The following is an 18,684-nucleotide window of genomic DNA, read 5'->3' on the forward strand; positions in this document are numbered from 1 at the left end:
ACGACCTTGTCAGATCCGCAAGAGTAAGTATTACATTTAATTACATATACTTATATATTTATATAATTTGATTTGTAAGAGTCATGAGTGACTATCAGCAGATGTGAGGTCTTTCACTGTTACTGGGAATGTTGTACTCAAAGCCTGCGGTCACAGTGCACGTCTTTAGGTAAAGAATGATAATTATCATAATAATCATGATTACATCTGTCGGTTATGTGTTGTATCAGTCTCTGTGACAGTACCTAGCAATGATATCATGCAATGATCTCAAGCCATGTCGTCCTGTTACCTTTTACATAAGGAGCTATCGACGATTAGGTCCGAGCAGAGGCGAATGGGTGGGGGGCCACCAGTCCCCAATGACATTACTGAGATGGAGAACCGGGTGCTCGCACTTGTGGGGAGGCACCCCCGGACAGCCACGCAAGCAGCTGCAGACCCTGAAATGATGCCACGTGAGTAAAGTATACACCATTGCATGATCTAAAGGCAATTGATGCCACACCTATCCGAACAATAATATATGATAGATGGTTTCTAAAATTGTCCTATAAATAATGCTGGTCAAATGAAAATCATTGCAATGCACAATGTGTTGTTGGTCATGAAATGTGATGTCTGTGTTGATTTTCATAGCAGTGGTGCTTTTGTCATGCTGTGGGTAGCGCTGGACTAACCATATGACCCTAGCACCCCCTTCTCCTCTAATAACCACATTTGTGTTTTGCAGCTCAGCCATCAGCGTGTCCCAAGGCCAGACCACAGAGACCAGAAGGTGGGGGAGTGCGGCCGGACTCGGCGGCCAATCCTACATCTGCTTCTGAGGAGCTCCGATTCTCGCCCGTCAATCCGCTGGGTCTGTTCTTCTACGGATGGGAGCGCCGACTTTGAGGAATCTGCATCGCCAGGCTCCAGAAGGCATTCCACCCCAAGGCCATCTAGTGCTTCTCCGGCCATTCCCGCCTCCACTCTGGAGGTAGCGGGCTCAAGCACCTCGCCACAATGCACCCCATTTGTCCGCAGGTCGGCGCCAACCCCGTGGAGGTTTCGTGGATGTGGCAGTTCTGGTCCATGAGCGCCAGATGAGAGCGGAGAGATGGTAAAAGTTGTCCAGGAGAACTGTAGACATCGGTGACCAGATCCTCAATGCATTGGGGTGCATATCCCGACAGCTGGCCACCATCTCCGGCACCATAACTGAGTACGTTCCGCGGATGCCGGAGGCCCTGGAGGCGATAGCTAGGAACACTGCTGGCACAGGCCTCCCAGTGGTCCCCGAGCGCGGCACTCCACCCCTAGGTTCCGCACCACCACTACCAACGACAGATGAGAGACAGGACCAAGATCCTGCTTCTGGATCCGAGAATGTTCCCAACTTGGCACCTCCCACTCCCGTACACATCCGACCACCGGCTCTGCCTTCATACCCCCCAATGAGGCACCACCTAACGAGCTCTTCGGCCGGGCGGCATGGAGCGAGGAGGGGAAAGGGTAGAGGTGGGGAGAAGAAGGGGAGGAAAGTGAGCTGCATGTCTGCAGGTGATGGCTTTGTTATATCTCCATCTTGGTGTTTGCAATTTGTTGTAATGTATGGAGGGAGGGGGCCACCCTCCTGCTTTGCATTTGTGTTCTGGACATATTGACCAATTGATTGATGTCAATGATTTAAAAAGTGGGGTGGAGGTGGGTTGCTACAGTTGTACAGGGCCTTGGTGAGGCCACACCTGGAGTATTGTGTACAGTTTTGGTCTCCTAACTTGAGGAAGGACATACTTGCTGTTGAGGGAGTGCAGCGAAGATTCACCAGACTGATTCCCGGGATGGTGGGACTGACCTATCAAGAAAGACTGAATCAACTGGGCTTGTATTCACTGGAGTTCAGAAGAGTGAGAGGGGACCTCATAGAAACGTTTAAAATTCTGACGGGTTTGGACAGGTTGGATGCAGGAAGAATGTTCCCAATGTTGGGGAAGTCCAGAACCAGGGGTCACAGTCTAAGGATAAGGGGTAAGCCATTTAGGACCGAGATAAGGAGAAACTTCTTCACCCAGAGAGTGGTAAACCTGTGGAATTCTCTACCACAGGAAGTAGTTGAGGCCAATTCACTAAATATATTCAAAAGGGAGTTAGATGAAGTCCTTACTACTCGGGGGATCAAGGGGTATGGCGTGAAAACAGGAAGTGGGTACTGAAGTTTCATGTTCAGCTATGAACTCGTTGAATGGCGGTGCAGGCTAGAAGTGCTGAATGGCCTGCTCCTGCACCTATTTTCTATGTTTCTATGTTTCTATGTTTTTGCCCGTGATACTTATGATTTCACACCAATGGTCGTATTAAATGTTTTTTATTCAACATAACCTTGTTGCGCATTGTCTCAAATAGCTGCACCGTTACACACTGGTGATTGCTTAACATGAAAGGGTATAATTAAACTTAACTTGAATCAACTTAAACTTTAACTGGCACCAAGGTGATGCCCACCATTGATGTCTGAGCTGCACACACACAGCAGTGTGTCAGCTTTGTCAATTACAGCAACGTTCTTTCAGGCAAATCGCTCATTTCTGAGCTCCTGACGTAAGAGTCTTGCAGCTCTGTAGCCACCACAGGCCCTTTACTGCAGTCTGGAGGGGGAAAGCTGTGGGCATGGTTGCATAGTCAGCCTGATTGTCTGGCCCGAAGTCAGCATTTAGCCCCTTGTCCTCCTCTTCCTCTCTTTCCTGAGGTGGACCATTATGGCAATTCTTGTTCCCTCCTGATAGCCAGGTTGTGCAGCATGAATTGAGCTACTTGCTCAGGGTTGTATTGTAGCTCCCATTCTGAGTGCTCCAGGTATCTAAAGCGCTGCTTAAGCACAGTAATTGTTTTCTGGACCACATTGCGTGTGTCTCTGTGGCTCTGGTTGTATCGCTTCTCGGCCTTGGTGTGGGTGTCTCGCAGGGGGGGTCATCAGCCAGGTGGCTAGGCCATATCGGTTGTCACCAAGCAACCAGTATTTTTCCTTGTGACTGACTGTTAAACACGTCAGAGACAGCGCTCTCACTCAGGATGTGAGCCTCAGCGAAGCTGCCTGGACATTTGGCATTCACTGCCATTATTATCCGGTTGTGGTCGACAATTAGTTGGACCTTCAGGGAGTGAAATCCTTTTCTGTTGCAAAAAAGTTCTGGGTCCTCAGAAGGTGCCCACATGGCGATGTGAGTGCACTGTATTGCTCCCTGCACCCTGGGGAGCTTAGCAATGCAGTAGAATGCTCCAGCCCTGTCAGTCTGAGCCTCCGTGGTCATGGGGAAGCTGATAAAGTCCATCCTATCCTCCGTGACCTGTCTAACGCAGCAAAGCATGGCATGGTGAGACAGAGGGAAAATGTCGACCGCGGAGGCCTGAAAGGAACCGGGCACGTAGAATGACAGTGCCGTGGTGACCTTGACCTCGATGGACAGTGATGTCCTGAAGGTGATGGCAGGCTGCATATCTGGCCTGATGAGCTGGCATATTTCAGTGACCATCACTTTGTGGAAGCGCAGTCTCCGAAGGCAGGTGTTCTCGGACACGTCGAGGTAAGACCTCTTCTCCCTGTAAGTACGGGGTGTGTATGGTCTGGACCTCCTCCTCGTTCTGGCGCATCTTAGATTGGCCACATAATGGTGTGCATTAGACATTGTGCCATTTGCACTCTGCAGTATATGTGTATTAATCAATGCAGGCTGAGAAATGGCTGGCCCCATTCCAATAAAAGTATAATACCGATTGATCAGAAGCAATAATTTCAACACTAAAAGACACCTACAGTTAAAAACCAATTGTCCAGTCTGAAAAGATGTCTGTTCAGATGGTCACTTCACCTGAGAAGAACTCCAGAGTCAATACAAACTCCCCTGAAGTTGAAGCAGCCTTTTCAATGAAGAGACCTGCGATTTGAAAAATGGCGTCCACACCGCTGTGATTTGTTCAGAACAGTTCCCACTTTTTCAGAGCGATATTGAGGGCGAGATGTGTGCGAGGCGATGAAAGTGACGCTGGGCGATATACTGGGCGTTAGTTTCGGCAAATTTGATCTTTACGACAAAAAAAAGTGGGCAGTCGGTATTATTGAATCTCGGCGTTAATTGCGTGCCGAAAGTAACTCTGGCCGATATTATGGGCGTTGGTTTCGCCCATTCTGATGATTACGCCAAAAAAAGTGGGCGGGCGGTATTATTTTTTCCCGCCATTGCGTACATGCCGAAAGTAACGCTCGCCGATAAGTCTCCGAAAAAGGGGCGTCTGTTTCCATTGTGTGGCTAAATGGGCGATATCTGGGCGTTACACCTCATTTCAGCGGTAAAATGGGCATTAAGTGGGCATCATGCATACAAAAATAATGGAAAATCTAGCCCAATGTACCAATTCAAAATTACCCAGCCCGTGTTTCTCCTTAAGGTGAAAAAAATCTCACTTTCTGTTTTCCATTTCAGAGCCGCCGAACACCAACCAGAATGGAATGGAATGCAGAGGGTGTTTTAGGAGCTCGTCCGCTTCCTGCAGTGATAATGAGCAAACAGTGAAGTGCGTTGGGCCGGAGACCCGCTGCATGAATGTCTCAGGCAGACAGGCTGTGTGTACGTTGAATATTCTGCAATCTTTGGGTTCAGCTGTGGCTCAGTGGGGAGCGCGTTTGCCTCTGAGTCAGTAGGTCGTGCGTACGAATCTCACTCCAGAGACTTTGTCCCGTAATCCAGGCCGACACATCCAGTGCCAATCCTGAGGGAGCGCCACACTGTCGGAGGGGCAGTACTGAGGGAGCGCCGCACTGTCGGAGGGGCAGTACTGAGGGAGTGCCGCACTGTCGGAGGGGCAGTACTGAGGGAGTGCCGCACTGTCAGAGGGGCAGTACTGAGGGAGTGCCACACTGATGGAGGGGCAGTACTGAGAGAGTGCCACACTGATGGAGGGGCAGTACTGAGAGAGTGCCACACTGATGGAGGGGCAGTACTGAGGGAGTGCCGCACTGTCAGAGGGGCAGTACTGAGGGAGTGCCACACTGATGGAGGGGCAGTACTGAGAGAGTGCCACACTGATGGAGGGGCAGTACTGAGGGAGTGCCGCACTGTCAGAGGGGCAGTACTGAGGGAGTGCCACACTGATGGAGGGGCAGTACTGAGAGAGTGCCACACTGATGGAGGGGCAGTACTGAGGGAGTGCCACACTGTCGGAGGGGCAGTACTGAGGAAGTGCCACACTGATGGAGGGGCAGTACTGAGAGAGTGCCACACTGATGGAGGGGCAGTACTGAGGGAGTGCCGCACTGTCAGAGGGGCAGTACTGAGGGAGTGCCACACTGATGGAGGGGTAGTACTGAGGGAGCACCGCACTGTTGGAGGGTCAGCACTGAGGGAGCATCGCACTGTTGGAGGGTCAGTACTAAGGGAGTGCTGCACTGTCGGAGGGGCAGTGCTGGTGGAGTGCCACAATGTCAGAGGGGCAGTACTGAGGGAGCGCTGCACTTTCAGAGGGTCAGCACTGAAAGAGCGCCGCACTATTGGAGTGCTGCACTGTCGGAAGGACCACCTTTGGGATGAAATGTTAAACCGAGGTCTGCCCTCTCAGATGGGATGTAAAATATCCCACGGCCACTGTTGCATGAAGAGCGGGGGGAGTTGTCCCCGATGTCCTGGGGCCAATATATATCCCTCAAACAACAGCACTAAAACACAGATTATCTTGAAAGTGCTACTTCATCTGATTCAAGAAAGGAGGGTGAGAGAAAACAGGGAAATACTTGCCAGTTAGCCCGACACCAGTCGTCAGGAAAATGCTGGGATCCATAATTAAGGAAGTGGTAACAGGGCACTTAGAAAATCATAACATGATTAGGCATGGTTTTGTGAAAGGGAAATCGTGTTTAACATATTTATTAGAGTTTTTTAAGGATTTAACTCGCAGGGTAGATAAAGGGGAATTGTGAATGTCGTGTATTTTAATATTCAAAAGGCATTCGATAAGGTGCCACATGAAAGGTTGATACGCAAGATAAGCTCATGGGATTGGAGGTAATATATTAGCATGGATAGAGGATCGGTTAATGGACAGAAAACAGAGAGTAGGATAAATGGGTTATTTCTAGGTTGACGGGTGCCGCAAGGATCAGTGCTGGGGCCTCAGATATTTACAATCTATATTAATGACCTAGATGAAGGGACTGAGTGCAATGTATCCAAGTTTGCTGATGATCCAAAGCTACATGCGAAAGTGAGCTGTGAGGAGGATGCAAAGAGCCTGCAAAGGGATGTAGACAGGTTAAGTAAGTGGGCAAGAAACGGGAGATGGAGTATATTGTGGGGAAATGTGAGGTTATTCACGTTAACAGGAAGAATAGAAAAACAGAATATTTTTTAAATTGTGTGAAACTTAAATGTTGGTGTTCAGAGAGATTTAGATATCCTTGTACAGGAAACAGAGAGAGTTGGCATGCAGGTACAGCAAGCAATTAGGGAGGCAAATGGCATGTTGGCCTTTATTGCAAGGGGCTTAGAGTACAAGAGTAAGTACGTCTTGCTGCATTTGTACAGGGTTTTGCTGAGACAACTTTTGGTCTCCTTATCTGAGGAAGGATATACTTGCCTTAGAGGCGGTGCAACTAGATTGATTCCTGGGATGGGAGGTTTGTCCTCGGAGGAGAGATTGAGTTGATTGGGACAATACTCTCTGGAGTTTAGAAGAATGGGAGGTGATCTCATTGAAACGTATATGTTTCAGTGGGGGGATTGAAAGAGTAGATGCTGAGAGGTTGTTTCCCCAGGTTGGAGAGTCCAGAACTGAGATGCAATAGCCTCAGGATAAGGAGTCGGCCATACAGTAGGGAGGAGGCTTGTGTGGATCATAGAGACTGACATAGATCTGTTGGGCTGTATAGCCTGTTGCTGTGCTGTAAAATGCGCTGTGATTGCAGCAAGTGCGATACACAGGTGTATAGACCAGTCGAGCACTGTCACAGTGCTGTCCCGTTAAACCGTCCATCGCGTAAAGTGGGCCAATGTCGTAGACACAAACCCGCCCGTTCTAACCAGTGAGGACTGTTGTCTCACACTCCTGGATATCTAACCTGTTTCCCATCTGTGTCTAGTGCCGAAAACGGGCTCGTTCTTCGCCAGGGGCTGCGCCTCGGAGCAGATCTGCCAAAGCACCAGCGCCTTGCGGGAATTCCTTATACTGGCCGATGAGAATCCCAAGTGTTGCACGGGAAACCTCTGCAACACCGACGTCGCCCGTCCTAAGCCAGGTAACGGAGAGACAATCTGCGCAGTGCAGAGCGCGACAGTTCAACACCATTGCGTGAGAGAGAAAGGAAGGAAGAGAGTGAGAGAGAAAGAAGGAAGCTAAAGGCGGAAAGAAACAATGAAAGAGAGAGAGAGAGAGTGAAAGATAGGAAGTAAGGAAGAAAGAGAGAAACAAAAAAGGAAGAAAGCAAAAAGGAAGAAAGGGAAAGGTCAACAGGTCCTACATACCAGCATCTGAAGCTCAGCCTGTGCACATTGTGCAAAGCACCACATCCCCACCTCTCACCCACCAAACATCTGCACCTACTCAAAGTCACATCCACGGCTCACGCCTTGCCTGCAATCACAGCTATTCAACCACAGCAGGCATATCTCCCAAGCACATAGCTGGACTCTGACTCATACATTCCTTTCTTTTGCAGGCCAAGATGGCCCACAATAGGAGGGAGCAGCAGAGAACAGGCAGGGATGATGCTCAGCTCCAGCAGCCCTCGGACCTGGAGGAGTGAGTGCTGTGACTCATTGGGCAGCAGGAGGTGGGTACTGTGGCCGTTGGCGACGTCGACCCCATTGGGGCAACAACGGTATCTTCATCCCCGCTCCTTTTCTCATCCCACTTCCCCCTCACACCACAATCCTTTATCACTTTCCTGCTCCTGACACTGCCTGCATTCCTTGTTCCATTGCTGCCCCCGTGCCCTCACCTGAGCGAGTCTTGTGCCATTTATGCTTTCAGATAATCAGCAACCAGATGAGCAGCCTGTCCCCGCGCCCTCCAATGAGGGTGAGGAAGGAGAAGCGGAGGAGGAGCAACGCATCGCGTCACTGCCTCTCACCCGCAGGCACCACCTCAGACACTGGCACTACGTGATCTTTACAGGCAAGTAAGGAGTGTGGAGGAGCCGGCCTCCAACATTGCACAGAGCTCTGCACACACCATGGAGCCCATTATTTGCACTCTGCAGAGGACTCCCAGAGAGATGGTGCAGTTCCAGACCACATGATGCATGTCACTGCCGATGTGGCAGCTTCCATTGCAGCACAGGCAGAAGCCACACACCGTCTTAGTGCTGTGATGCAGACAATGGTTGCTGGCATCAAATCTCAGAGTGCCATCGTGCAATCTTAGCTGGATGCCACGCAAGCTCTGACCGCTGCCATCATCGCTGGGTCCACCACAGCCCACTGGGGATCTCACGGTGTCGCACAGGCCACCAATCTGTGCTCCAGCAGATTGGTAGGGATGCTGAGGTGCTGCCCCGGGGGAGTGGCAGTGGGTCAGTGGAACAGGAACCCGCTGTCCTCTCTCAGGATGTTAGCATTCCTGATCCCACCACTGCCACTCCGCCATTACACTTGTCACTGCTTGTCATCCAGCCAACCCCCGACTGCTGCTGCCCAGCCTGAGATGGTGCAGTCTACAGCCGGGCCTTCCAGGCCCAGAGCTGGTCGAGGGCCTCCTGCAAGGCCTTCTGTAGTCTCTGGCCCTGACACTCAACAGCCTTCCATCAGCCTTTCTGCAGCCACAGGGGAGACACTATGTAGGAGCAGTAAAGTCAGAAAGGGCACTGTGAATAGGGGAGGTAAGGGTATTCACAACGGTGATTAGTCAATATTGTTTTTGTGTATATTTGTGGTTAATGTTTTTTGATAAATTTATTTCTGGCATGTTGTACATTTGGTGCTGTCTCTCATTTCAGTTTTGGGGTGTGTTATGGGATGACAAATTGATGGAATGCTGGGGATGTGCCGAACAAGTGGGAAGTGACCTGGAATTCACTGGAACCAAAGTTTGATGAGGCGGTGACGGACTGCCCTTCCACAAGGCCGATTGAGTGGCTGCCTCCTCCATCGCTGCTGTTCCTGCTCCTGTTCCTCCTCCTCCACCTTCTGAGGTGATGGAGCTCTGCCTGATGGCAATGGCTGCGCCCTCAGGATGGCCAAGGTGTGCAGCATGCAGTAAACGATGACAAAAAGGGACACCCCCTCAGCCCAGCACTGGAGGGCTCGTCCCCAGCGATTAAGGCAACGGAACCATTGCTTGAGCACTCCAATGGTCTGCCCAACGATGTTCCTGGTGGCAGCATGGCTCTCATTATATGAGTGCGGGGCACAAGTGTAGGGGTTGCACAGGGGAGCCATGAGCCAGGTGGAGCGCGGATAGCCCGTGTCTCTGAGCAGCCAGCCACGAGCGTGATGTGGTGGCTGGAAGAGAGCTGGCACACCAGTCTGGCGCAGGATGAAGGCATCGTGGCTATGGCCAGGATAGTGGGCACTGACCGGGAGGATTCGCCGTGTGTGGTCGCACACCAACTGTACATTAAGTCAGTGGGCAGCCTTTGGTTACGGAATACCTCAGGATTGTTATGAGGTGCCCGCAAAGCGACGTGGGTGCAGTCAATGGCGCCCTACACCTCTTCTTCTTAGGCAGTCAATCGGAGTCGAGGATGACTTGCTTCCACACTAATATAAGTTCTCAGCTGACTGGTGAGTTCAATGCGGGACCTACAGCTCTGTCACAGGTGGGGCAGGTGGTGGTTGGAGGGACGGGTGGGTGGGGTGCCTGGGTTGTCTTGCGCTCCTTCCGTTGTTTACGCTTGGCTTCCGTGTGCTCCTGGCAAAGCGACTCAAGGTGTCCGGTGCCTTCCCGAATGCTTCTCCTCCACTTTGAGCGGTCTTGGGCCAGGGATTCTCAGGTATCGGTGGGGATGATGCACTTTTTCAAGGAGACTTTGAGAGTGCCCTTGAAGTGCTTCCTCTGCCCACCTGGACTCGCTTGCCGTGTTGGAGCTCTGAGTAGAGCGCTTGCTTTGGGAGTCTAGTGTCGGTCATGCAGACAATGCGGCCAGTCTGACGGAACTGATCGAGTTGGTCAACACTTCGATACTGGGGATGTTGGCCTGAGCGAGAACACTGACGTTGGTGCGTGTATCCTGACAATATATTTGCAAGATCTTGCGGAGGCAGCGTTGGTGGTATTTCTCTAGTGCTTTGAGATGCGTGCTGTACGTAATCCATGTCTCTGAAACATAGAAACATAGAAACATAGAAAATAGGTGCAGGAGTAGGCCATTTGGCCCTTCTAGCCTGCACCGCCATTCAATGAGTTCATGGCTGAAGCATACAGGAGGGCGGGTATCACTACTGCTCTGTAGACCATGAGCTTGGTGCTGGGTTTGAGGTCCTGGTCTTCAAACACTCTCTTCCTCAGGTGACCAAAGGCTGCACTGGCTCACTGAAGGCGGTGTTGGACTTCGACATTAATGTCTTCCCTTGTTGACAGTAGGCTCCCAAGGTATGGAAAATGGTCCACGTTGTCCAAGGCCTTGTCATGGATCTTGATAATCAGGGGGCAGTACTGTGTGGCGGGGGCAGGTTGGTAGACGACCTTTGTCTTACAGGTATTTAGTGTAAGGCCCATACTCTCGTACGCATCGGTGAAGGTGTTGACAATAGTTTGGAGTTCGACATCCGAATGTGCACAAACGCAATCGTTGTCTGCATACTGCAATTCAATGACAGAGGATGGGACTACCTTGGATCTGGACAAGAGGCGATGGAGGTTGAACAATTTCCCATTTGTTCTCTAAATTAACTCCACTCCAGCGAGGAGCTTACTGAGGGTGAGATGGAACATTACAGCAAGGAAGCTCGAGAAGAGCGTTGGTACGATGACACAGCCTTCCTTGACCCTGGTCTGCACGTGTATTGTGTCTGTGGTGGATCCATTGGTCCGGGGCGCTACCGGGACGCTGCATTCGGCAATGACGTCATGATCTCCGGGCGTAGGAGATCGGGGCGCAAAGTCTTACCGCCACAGCAAAACTCTCGCCAAATTCAGCAGGAGTCGCTGATCTCGTTGCACCCCATCGTAAACACCTTTGAGCACGTTATCGACCCACGGAGGTGCTAATGGGAGGCGCAAAGGAGCCCAATTTCACCCCCCTTGGTTCTCTACATGATCCTGGGGCCGGAGGTCTGGACCGAGAGGCTTATGCTGCTGACCTCAGCTGAGAATTCTTAACGTGACTCAACGCGGTTCATTGTTTCTCTCTCCACAGTGCGACCTCTGACCTGTTACCAATGTACCGCCCCTTCTGGTCACTGTGATCCACAACAAGTGACCTGCCCATCAGATATCACCACCTGCAGGACCATTTCAATCACACAAGTCACAGGTAACAGTTCCTCGTTTTTCTAGAACATTTTCTATTTTTCCTTTCTTCCTTCCTTCCTTGTTTTCTTGCTTTCTCTCTCTCTTTCCTTCCCTCTTTCTTTTTCTTTCTGTCTTTTTTCTTTCTTCCATCTTTTGCTGTCTCTTTTCTTTCTTTATCGTATTTCTCTCTTTTTTTGATTTCTTCCTTTATTTCTTCTTTTTTTATTACTTTATTTTTCTTTCTTTTTTCTTCCTTCTTTTCTCTGTCTCTTTTTGTTTATTTCTTTCTCCCCTTCTTTCCCACCTTTCTCTTTCTTTCATAAGAACATAAGAAATAGGAGCAGGAGTTGGCCATTTAGCCCCTCGAGCCTGCTCCACCATTCAATAAGATCATGGCTGATCTGATCTTGGCCTCAGCTCCACTTCCCTGCCCACTCCCCATAAACCTTGACTCCCTTTTTGTTCAAAAATCTGTCTATCTCCACCTTAAATATATTCAATGACCCAGCCTCCACAGCTCTCTGGGGCAGAGAATTCCACAGATTTACAACCCTCTGAGAGAAGAAATTCCTCCTCATCTCAGTTTTAAATGGGCAGCCCCTTATTCTGAAACTATGCCCCCGAGTTCTAGATTTCCCCACGAGGGAAAACACCCTCTCTGCATCTACCCTGTCCAGCCCCCTCAGAATCTTATGCGTTTCAATAAGATCACCTCTCATTCTTCTAATCTCCAATGAGTATAGGCCCAACCTGCTCAACCTTTGTTCATGAGACAACCTCCTCATCTCTGGAATCAACCTAGTGAACTTTCTCTGAACAGCCTCCAATGCAAGTATATCCTTCCTTAAATACAGAAACCAAAGCTGTACACAGTACTCCAGGTGTGGCCTCACCAATACCCTGTACAGCTGTAGCAGGACTTCTCTGCTTTTATACTCCATCCCCCTTGCAATAAAGGCCAACATTCCATTCGCCTTCCTGATTACTTGCTGTACCTGCATACTAACTTTTTGTGTTACATGCACAAGGACTCCCAGGTCTCTCTGCTGCAGCACTTTGCAATTTTTCTCCATTTAAGTAATATTTTGCTTTTCTATTATTTCTGCCAAAGTGGATAACCTCACATTTTCCCACATTATACTCCATCTGCCAAGTTTCTGCCCACTCATAGACTCATGGTAATATCCCTTTGCAGATTTTTTGTGTCCTCCTCACAATTTGTTTTCCCATCTATTTTTGTATCATCAGCAAACTTGGCTACATTACACCCAATCCCTTCATCCAAGTCATTAATATAGATTGTAAATAGTTGAGGTCCCCGCACCGATCCCTGCGGCACCCCACTAGTCACTGTTTGCCAACCGGAAAATGACCCATTTATCCCGACTCTCTGTTTTCTGTTCGTTAACCAATCCTCTATCCATGCTAATATATGATCCCCCAACCCCGTGAGTTTTTATCGTGCAGTAACCTCTTATGTGGCCTCATCGAATGCCTTCTGGAAATCCAAATACACCACATCCACTGGTTCCCCCTTATCCACCCTGCTCGTTACATCCTCAAGAACTCCAACAAATTTGTCAAACATGATTTCCATTTCATAAAACCATGCTGACTTTGTTTGACTGTATTATACTTTTCCAAATGTCCTGCTACTGCTTCCTTAATAATGGACGCCAGCATTTTCCCAATGACAGATGTCAGGTTAACTGGTCTATAGTTTCCTGCTTTCTGTCTCCCTCCTTTTATCCTCACCATTAGACCCTTAATTCCTCACCATTTTAGGTATGCTTTTTGCGTCTTCTACGTAAAGACATATACAAAATATTCGTTTTAACGTTTTTTACCATTTCCCTATTCCCCATAATAATTTCTCCTGCCTTAGCCACTAAGGAACCAATGTTTACTTTACTCTGTTCCTTTTTACATACTTGTAGAAGCTCTTACAATCTGGTTTTATATTTCTTGCTAGTTTTCTCCTGGTCCATTTTTCCCCTTTGTATAATTTTTGGTCATCCTTTGCTGGTTTCTGAAACTCTCCCAATCCTCAGGCTTACTGCTATTCTTCACAACATTATAAGCTTCTTTCAATCTAATGCTATCCTTAACTTCTTAAGTTAGTCACTTTTCCTGTGGAGCTTTTGTTTCTCAGTGGAATGTATTTTTGTTATGAAATATTTCTTTAAATGCTAGTCACTGCTTATCTATTGCCATACCATTTAATCTATTTTTCCAATATATCTTTGCCAACTTACCCTTTATAACTATGTAATTGCCTTTATTTAAGTTTAAGACTCTAGTTTCAGACTTGGGCAAGTCACTCTCAAATGTAACGTGAAATTCTATCGTATTGTGTTCACTCTGCCCCAGAGGATCCTTTACTATGAGATTGCTAATTAACCCTGTCTCATTAAACAATACAAAATCTTAAATAGCCAGTTCCCTGGTTGGTTCCATGACGTATTGTTCTGGGAAACTGTCCCGAATGCAGTCCTCCAGACTGCCTTTACCAATTTGATTTATCCAGTCCGTATAAAGATTAAAGCCCCCCATGATTATTGCATTGCCTTTGTTACAAGCTCCTACTATTTCTTGATTACTATTCTGTCCAACGGTATATACTACCATCCCACCAGTGTTTTCTGCCCCTTGTTATTCCTTATCCCCACCCTTTCTGGTTCTACTTCCTGATCTTCCAAGCCAAGATCCTTTCTCTCTACTGTCCTTATGTCATCCTTTATTATCAGGGCTGCCCTCACCCCCACCGACCCCTTTACCATTCTGCCTGTCTTTTCAAAATGTCAAGTACCCTAGAACATTTAGTTCCCAACCTTGGTCACCTCACAGCCACGACTGTATAATGGCTATTAGATCAAACCCATTTATCTCTATTTGTGCCACTAGTTCATCCACCTTATTATGAATGCTCCATGCATTCAGATAAAGAGCTTTTAATTTAATTTTTTTTCCATTATTCCCTACTTTGATATTATTCTCTGCTGCACTGCTACCATTAAACTCTCTGTCCCTTCCCATCACACTCTGTTATTTTTATCCAAATCGCTACACTGCTCTATTGCATTGACCTTTCTCTTTCGATATCTAAATTTACCCGCACCTGACTCCCCCACCCTCATTTTTTAGTTTAAAGCCCCATCTACAGCCCTAGGTATTTGATTTGCCAGGATGCTGGTCCCAGCCCGATTTAAGTGGAACCGGTCCCGACGGCACAGCTCCCTCTTTTGCCAGTACTGGTGCCTGTGCCCCATGAAATGAAACCCCTTCCTCCCACACCAGCCTTTGAGCCACCCATTTATCTCTCTGATCTGCTTGACCTTATGCCAATTTGCGTGTGGCACCTTATTGAATGCCTTCTGGAAATCTAAATACATGACATCTATTGGTTCCCCCTTATCCACCCTGCTCGATACATCCTCAAAGAACTCCAGCAAATTTGTCAAACATGATTTCCCTTTCATAAAACCATCCTGACTCTGCTTGACTGTATTGTGATTTTCTAGATGTCCTGCTACTACTTCCTTAATAATCCTGGACTCCAGGATTTTCCCGATGACAGATGTTAGGCTAATTGGTCTATAGTTTCCTGCTTTCTATCTCCCTCCTTTCTTAAACAGGGGCATTACATTTGCGGTTTTCCAATCTGCTGGGACCTCTCCAGAATCCAGAGAATTTTGGTAGATTACAACCAATGCATCCACTATCTCTGCAGCCACTTCTTTTAAGACCCTAGGATGCAGGCCATTAGGTCCAGGGGACATGTCCACCTTTAGTCTCATTAGTTTGCCTAGTACTTTTTCTCTAGTGATAGTAGAAACATAGAAACATAGAAATTTACAGCGCAGAAGGAGGCCATTTCATCCCATTGTGTCTGTGCCAGCCGACAAAGAGCCGCACGGCCCTTGGTCAGCAGCCCTAAAGGTTACATACAACCCATGAACAATAACAGAAAGGCAAAGATCACCCAGCCCAACCAGTCCGCCCCACACCACTGCAACATCCCTTATACTAAAAACATCTACGCTCCATCCCAACTGGAGCCATGTGATCTCCTGGGAGAGGCAAAAACCAGATAAAAACCCAGGCCAATTTAGGGAGAGAAAATCTGGAAAAATTCCTCTCCAACCCATCCAGGCGATTGAAACTAGTCCAGCAGATCACGCTGGCCGTATTCTATTCCCTGCAGTACTGACCATTAAATCTGCGCTGACCAACAAAAGGTCATCCAGTCTAATCCCAATTACCAGCTCTAGGTCTATAACCCTGCAGGTTACTGCACTTTAAGTGCCCATCCAACATCTCTTAAAAGTGGTGAAGGTTTCTGCATCCTCCACTCTTCCAGGCAGCGAGTTCCAGATCCCCACAACCCTCTGTATAATGAAGCCCCCCTCAAATCCCCTCTAAACCTTCCACCAACCACCTTAAAACTATGTCCCCTCGTAATAGCCCCCTCTACCAATGAAAATAGACCCTTACTATCCACTATGTCCAGGCCCCTCAATATTTTGTACACCTCGATGAGGTCTCCTCTCAACCTCCTCTGTTCCAATGAGAACAAACCCAGCCAATCCAATCTGTCTTCATAATCTGCCAAACCTGCCCCTCCTTCGGCCACGTTTCTGTAATGGTTATAATGTCATACTCCCAAGTGTCTACCTGTGCTCTTAGCTCATCCGCCTTATTCGCTATACTCCTTGCATTAAAGTATATACCATTCAGCACAAGAAGACTTGCTTGCTTACTACATACTAAGCCCTGTTTCCTCTGTCTTACAGATTCGCTTTCTAGGTTCTTGCTATCCAACTCCTGCTTTACTTCCTTCCCTTTTGAATTCATTCTCAGGTTCCCATCCCCCTGCCAAGCTAGTTTAAACTCTCCCCAACAGCACTAGCAAAACTCCCCGCGAGGATATTGGTCCCGGCGCTGTTGAGGTGCAACCCGTCCGGTTTGTACAGGTCCCATCTCCCCCAGAAGCAGTCCCAATGCCTCAAGAATTTAAAGCCCTCCCTCCTACACCAATCTTCCAGCCATGTGTTCATCCTCTCTAACCTTCTATTCTTGTACACATTAGTACGTGATTGTTTTAAGTTCCCCCTCCCTACAACACCTTGATTATCAATTATTGGGATGCTTTTAGTGTCTTCTACCATGAAGACCAATACAAAATATTTTATCAAAGTCTCCGCCATTTTCTTGTTTCCCATTATTAATTCCCCAGTCCCATCCTCTGAGGGACCAATGTTTACTTTAACTGCTCACTTCATTTTTATATTCCTGTAAGATCTTACTGTCTGTTTTTATATTTCTTGCTAGTTTACTCTCATAATCCATCTTCTCCCTCTTTATTATTTTTTTAGTCGTCCTTTGCTAGTTTCTAAAAATTTCCCAATCCTTTGGCCTTCCACTAATCTTCACAACATTGTATGCCTTTGTTTTCAATTTGATACAATCCTTTACTTCCTTAGTTAGCCACGGATGGCCCATCCTATTCTTAGAGTCCTTCATTCTCACTGGAATATATCTTTGCTGAGAGTTATGAAATATCTCCCTTAAATGTTTGCCACTGCTTATCTACCATCTTACCCTTTAATCTATTTTCCCAGTCAACTTTAGCTAACTCTGCCTTCATACCTTTGTAATTGCTTTTATTTAAGTTCAGGACACTAGTTTGAGAACAAACTTTCTCATCCTCAAACTGAATTTAAAATTCTACCATGCTATGATCACTCTTCCCAAGAGGTTCCTTTACTATGAGATCATTACTAAATCCAGTCTCATTACACATTACCAGATATAAAATAGTCTGCTCTCTGGTTGGTTCCGTACTGTATTGTTCTAAGAAACCATCCCGAATACACTCTGTGAACTCATCCTCACGGCTAACTTTGCCAATTTGATTTATCCTATCTATATGAAGATTAAAATCGCCCATGTTATTGCCGCACCTTTCTTGCAAGCCTCCATTATTTCTTGATTTATATTCTGTCCTACAGTGTAGCTACTGTTAGGAGGTCTGCAGACCACTCTCACCAGTGACTTCTTTCCCTTATTATTTCTTATCACCACCCAAACTGATTCGACATCTTGATGACCTGGAAGAGGGGACAGAGTGTAGTGTAACAAAATTTGCAGATGACACAAATATTAGTGGGAAAGCGGGTTGTGTAAAGGACACAGAGAGGCTGCAAAGAGATTTAGATAGGTTAAGCGAATGGGCTAAGGTTTGGCAGATGGAATACAATGTCGGAAAATGTGAGGTCATCCACCTTGGAAAAAAAAACAGTAAAAGGGAATATTATTTGAATGGGGAGAAATTACAACATGCTGCAGTGCAGAGGGACCTGGGGGTCGTTGTGCATGAATCCCAAAAAGTTAGTTTGCAGGTGCAGCAGGTAATCAGGAAGGGGAATGGAATGTTGGCCCCCATTGCGAGAGGGATGGAGTACAAAAGCAGGGAGGTCCTGCTGCAACTGTATAGGGTATTGGTGAGGCCGCACCTGGAGTACTGCGTGCAGTTTTGGTCACCTTTCTTAAGGAAGGATATACTAGCTTTGGAGGGAGTACAGAGATGATTCACTAGGCTGATTCCGGAGATGAGGTGGTTACCTTATGATGATAGATTGAGTAGACTGGGTCTTTACTCGTTGGAGTTCAGAAGGATGAGGGGTGATCTTATAGAAACATTTAAAATAATGAAAGGGATAGACAAGATAGAGGCAGAGAGGTTGTTTCCACTGGTCGGGGAGACTAGAACTAGGGGGCACAGTCTCAAAATACGGGGGAGCCAATTTAAAACTGAGTTGAGAAGGAATTTCTTCTCCCAGAGGGTTGTGAATCTGTGGAATTCTCTGCCCAAGGAAGCAGTTGAGGCTAGCTCATTGAATGTATTCAAGTCACAGATAGATAGATTTTTAACCAATAAGGGAATTAAGGGTTATGGGGAGCGGGCGGGTAAGTGGAGCTGAGTCCACGGCCAGATCAGCCATGATCTTGTTGAATGGCGGAGCAGGCTCGAGGGGCTAGATGGCCTACTCCTGTTCCTAATTCTTATGTTCTTATGTTATGTTCTTATGTTGACCATCTGAGCTAATACCATTTCTCACCACTGCACCGATCTCATCCTTTATTAACAGAACTACCCCATCTCCTTTTCCTTTCGGCCTATCCTTCCGAAATGGCAAATGCCCCTGAATATTCAATGCCCAGCTTTGCTTGCCTTTGTAATGGCTGTCAGATCATACCCATTTA

At 47.6% G+C, this 18,684-nt stretch overlaps 1 protein-coding gene across 5 annotated transcripts in view; it reads left to right on the forward strand.

Moving 5' to 3' along the window:
- LOC139240375 (urokinase plasminogen activator surface receptor-like) overlaps window positions 1-18,684 on the forward strand; it is a 54,462-nt gene that overhangs the window by 20,622 nt on the left and 15,156 nt on the right. For 4 of the 5 annotated variants that reach the window (XM_070868848.1, XM_070868850.1, XM_070868853.1 and 1 more), the window contains exons 5-7: window positions 4,461-4,604; window positions 7,109-7,264; window positions 11,324-11,440. In XM_070868848.1, the coding sequence (XP_070724949.1) occupies window positions 4,461-4,604; window positions 7,109-7,264; window positions 11,324-11,440 (417 nt within the window). The remainder of the gene's footprint in view (window positions 1-4,460; window positions 4,605-7,108; window positions 7,265-11,323; window positions 11,441-18,684) is intronic. The other variant, XM_070868852.1, reaches the window with a different exon arrangement.

The sequence above is a fragment of the Pristiophorus japonicus genome, chromosome 31 (genome assembly GCF_044704955.1).
Source record: "Pristiophorus japonicus isolate sPriJap1 chromosome 31, sPriJap1.hap1, whole genome shotgun sequence".
NCBI lineage: Eukaryota > Metazoa > Chordata > Chondrichthyes > Pristiophoridae > Pristiophorus > Pristiophorus japonicus.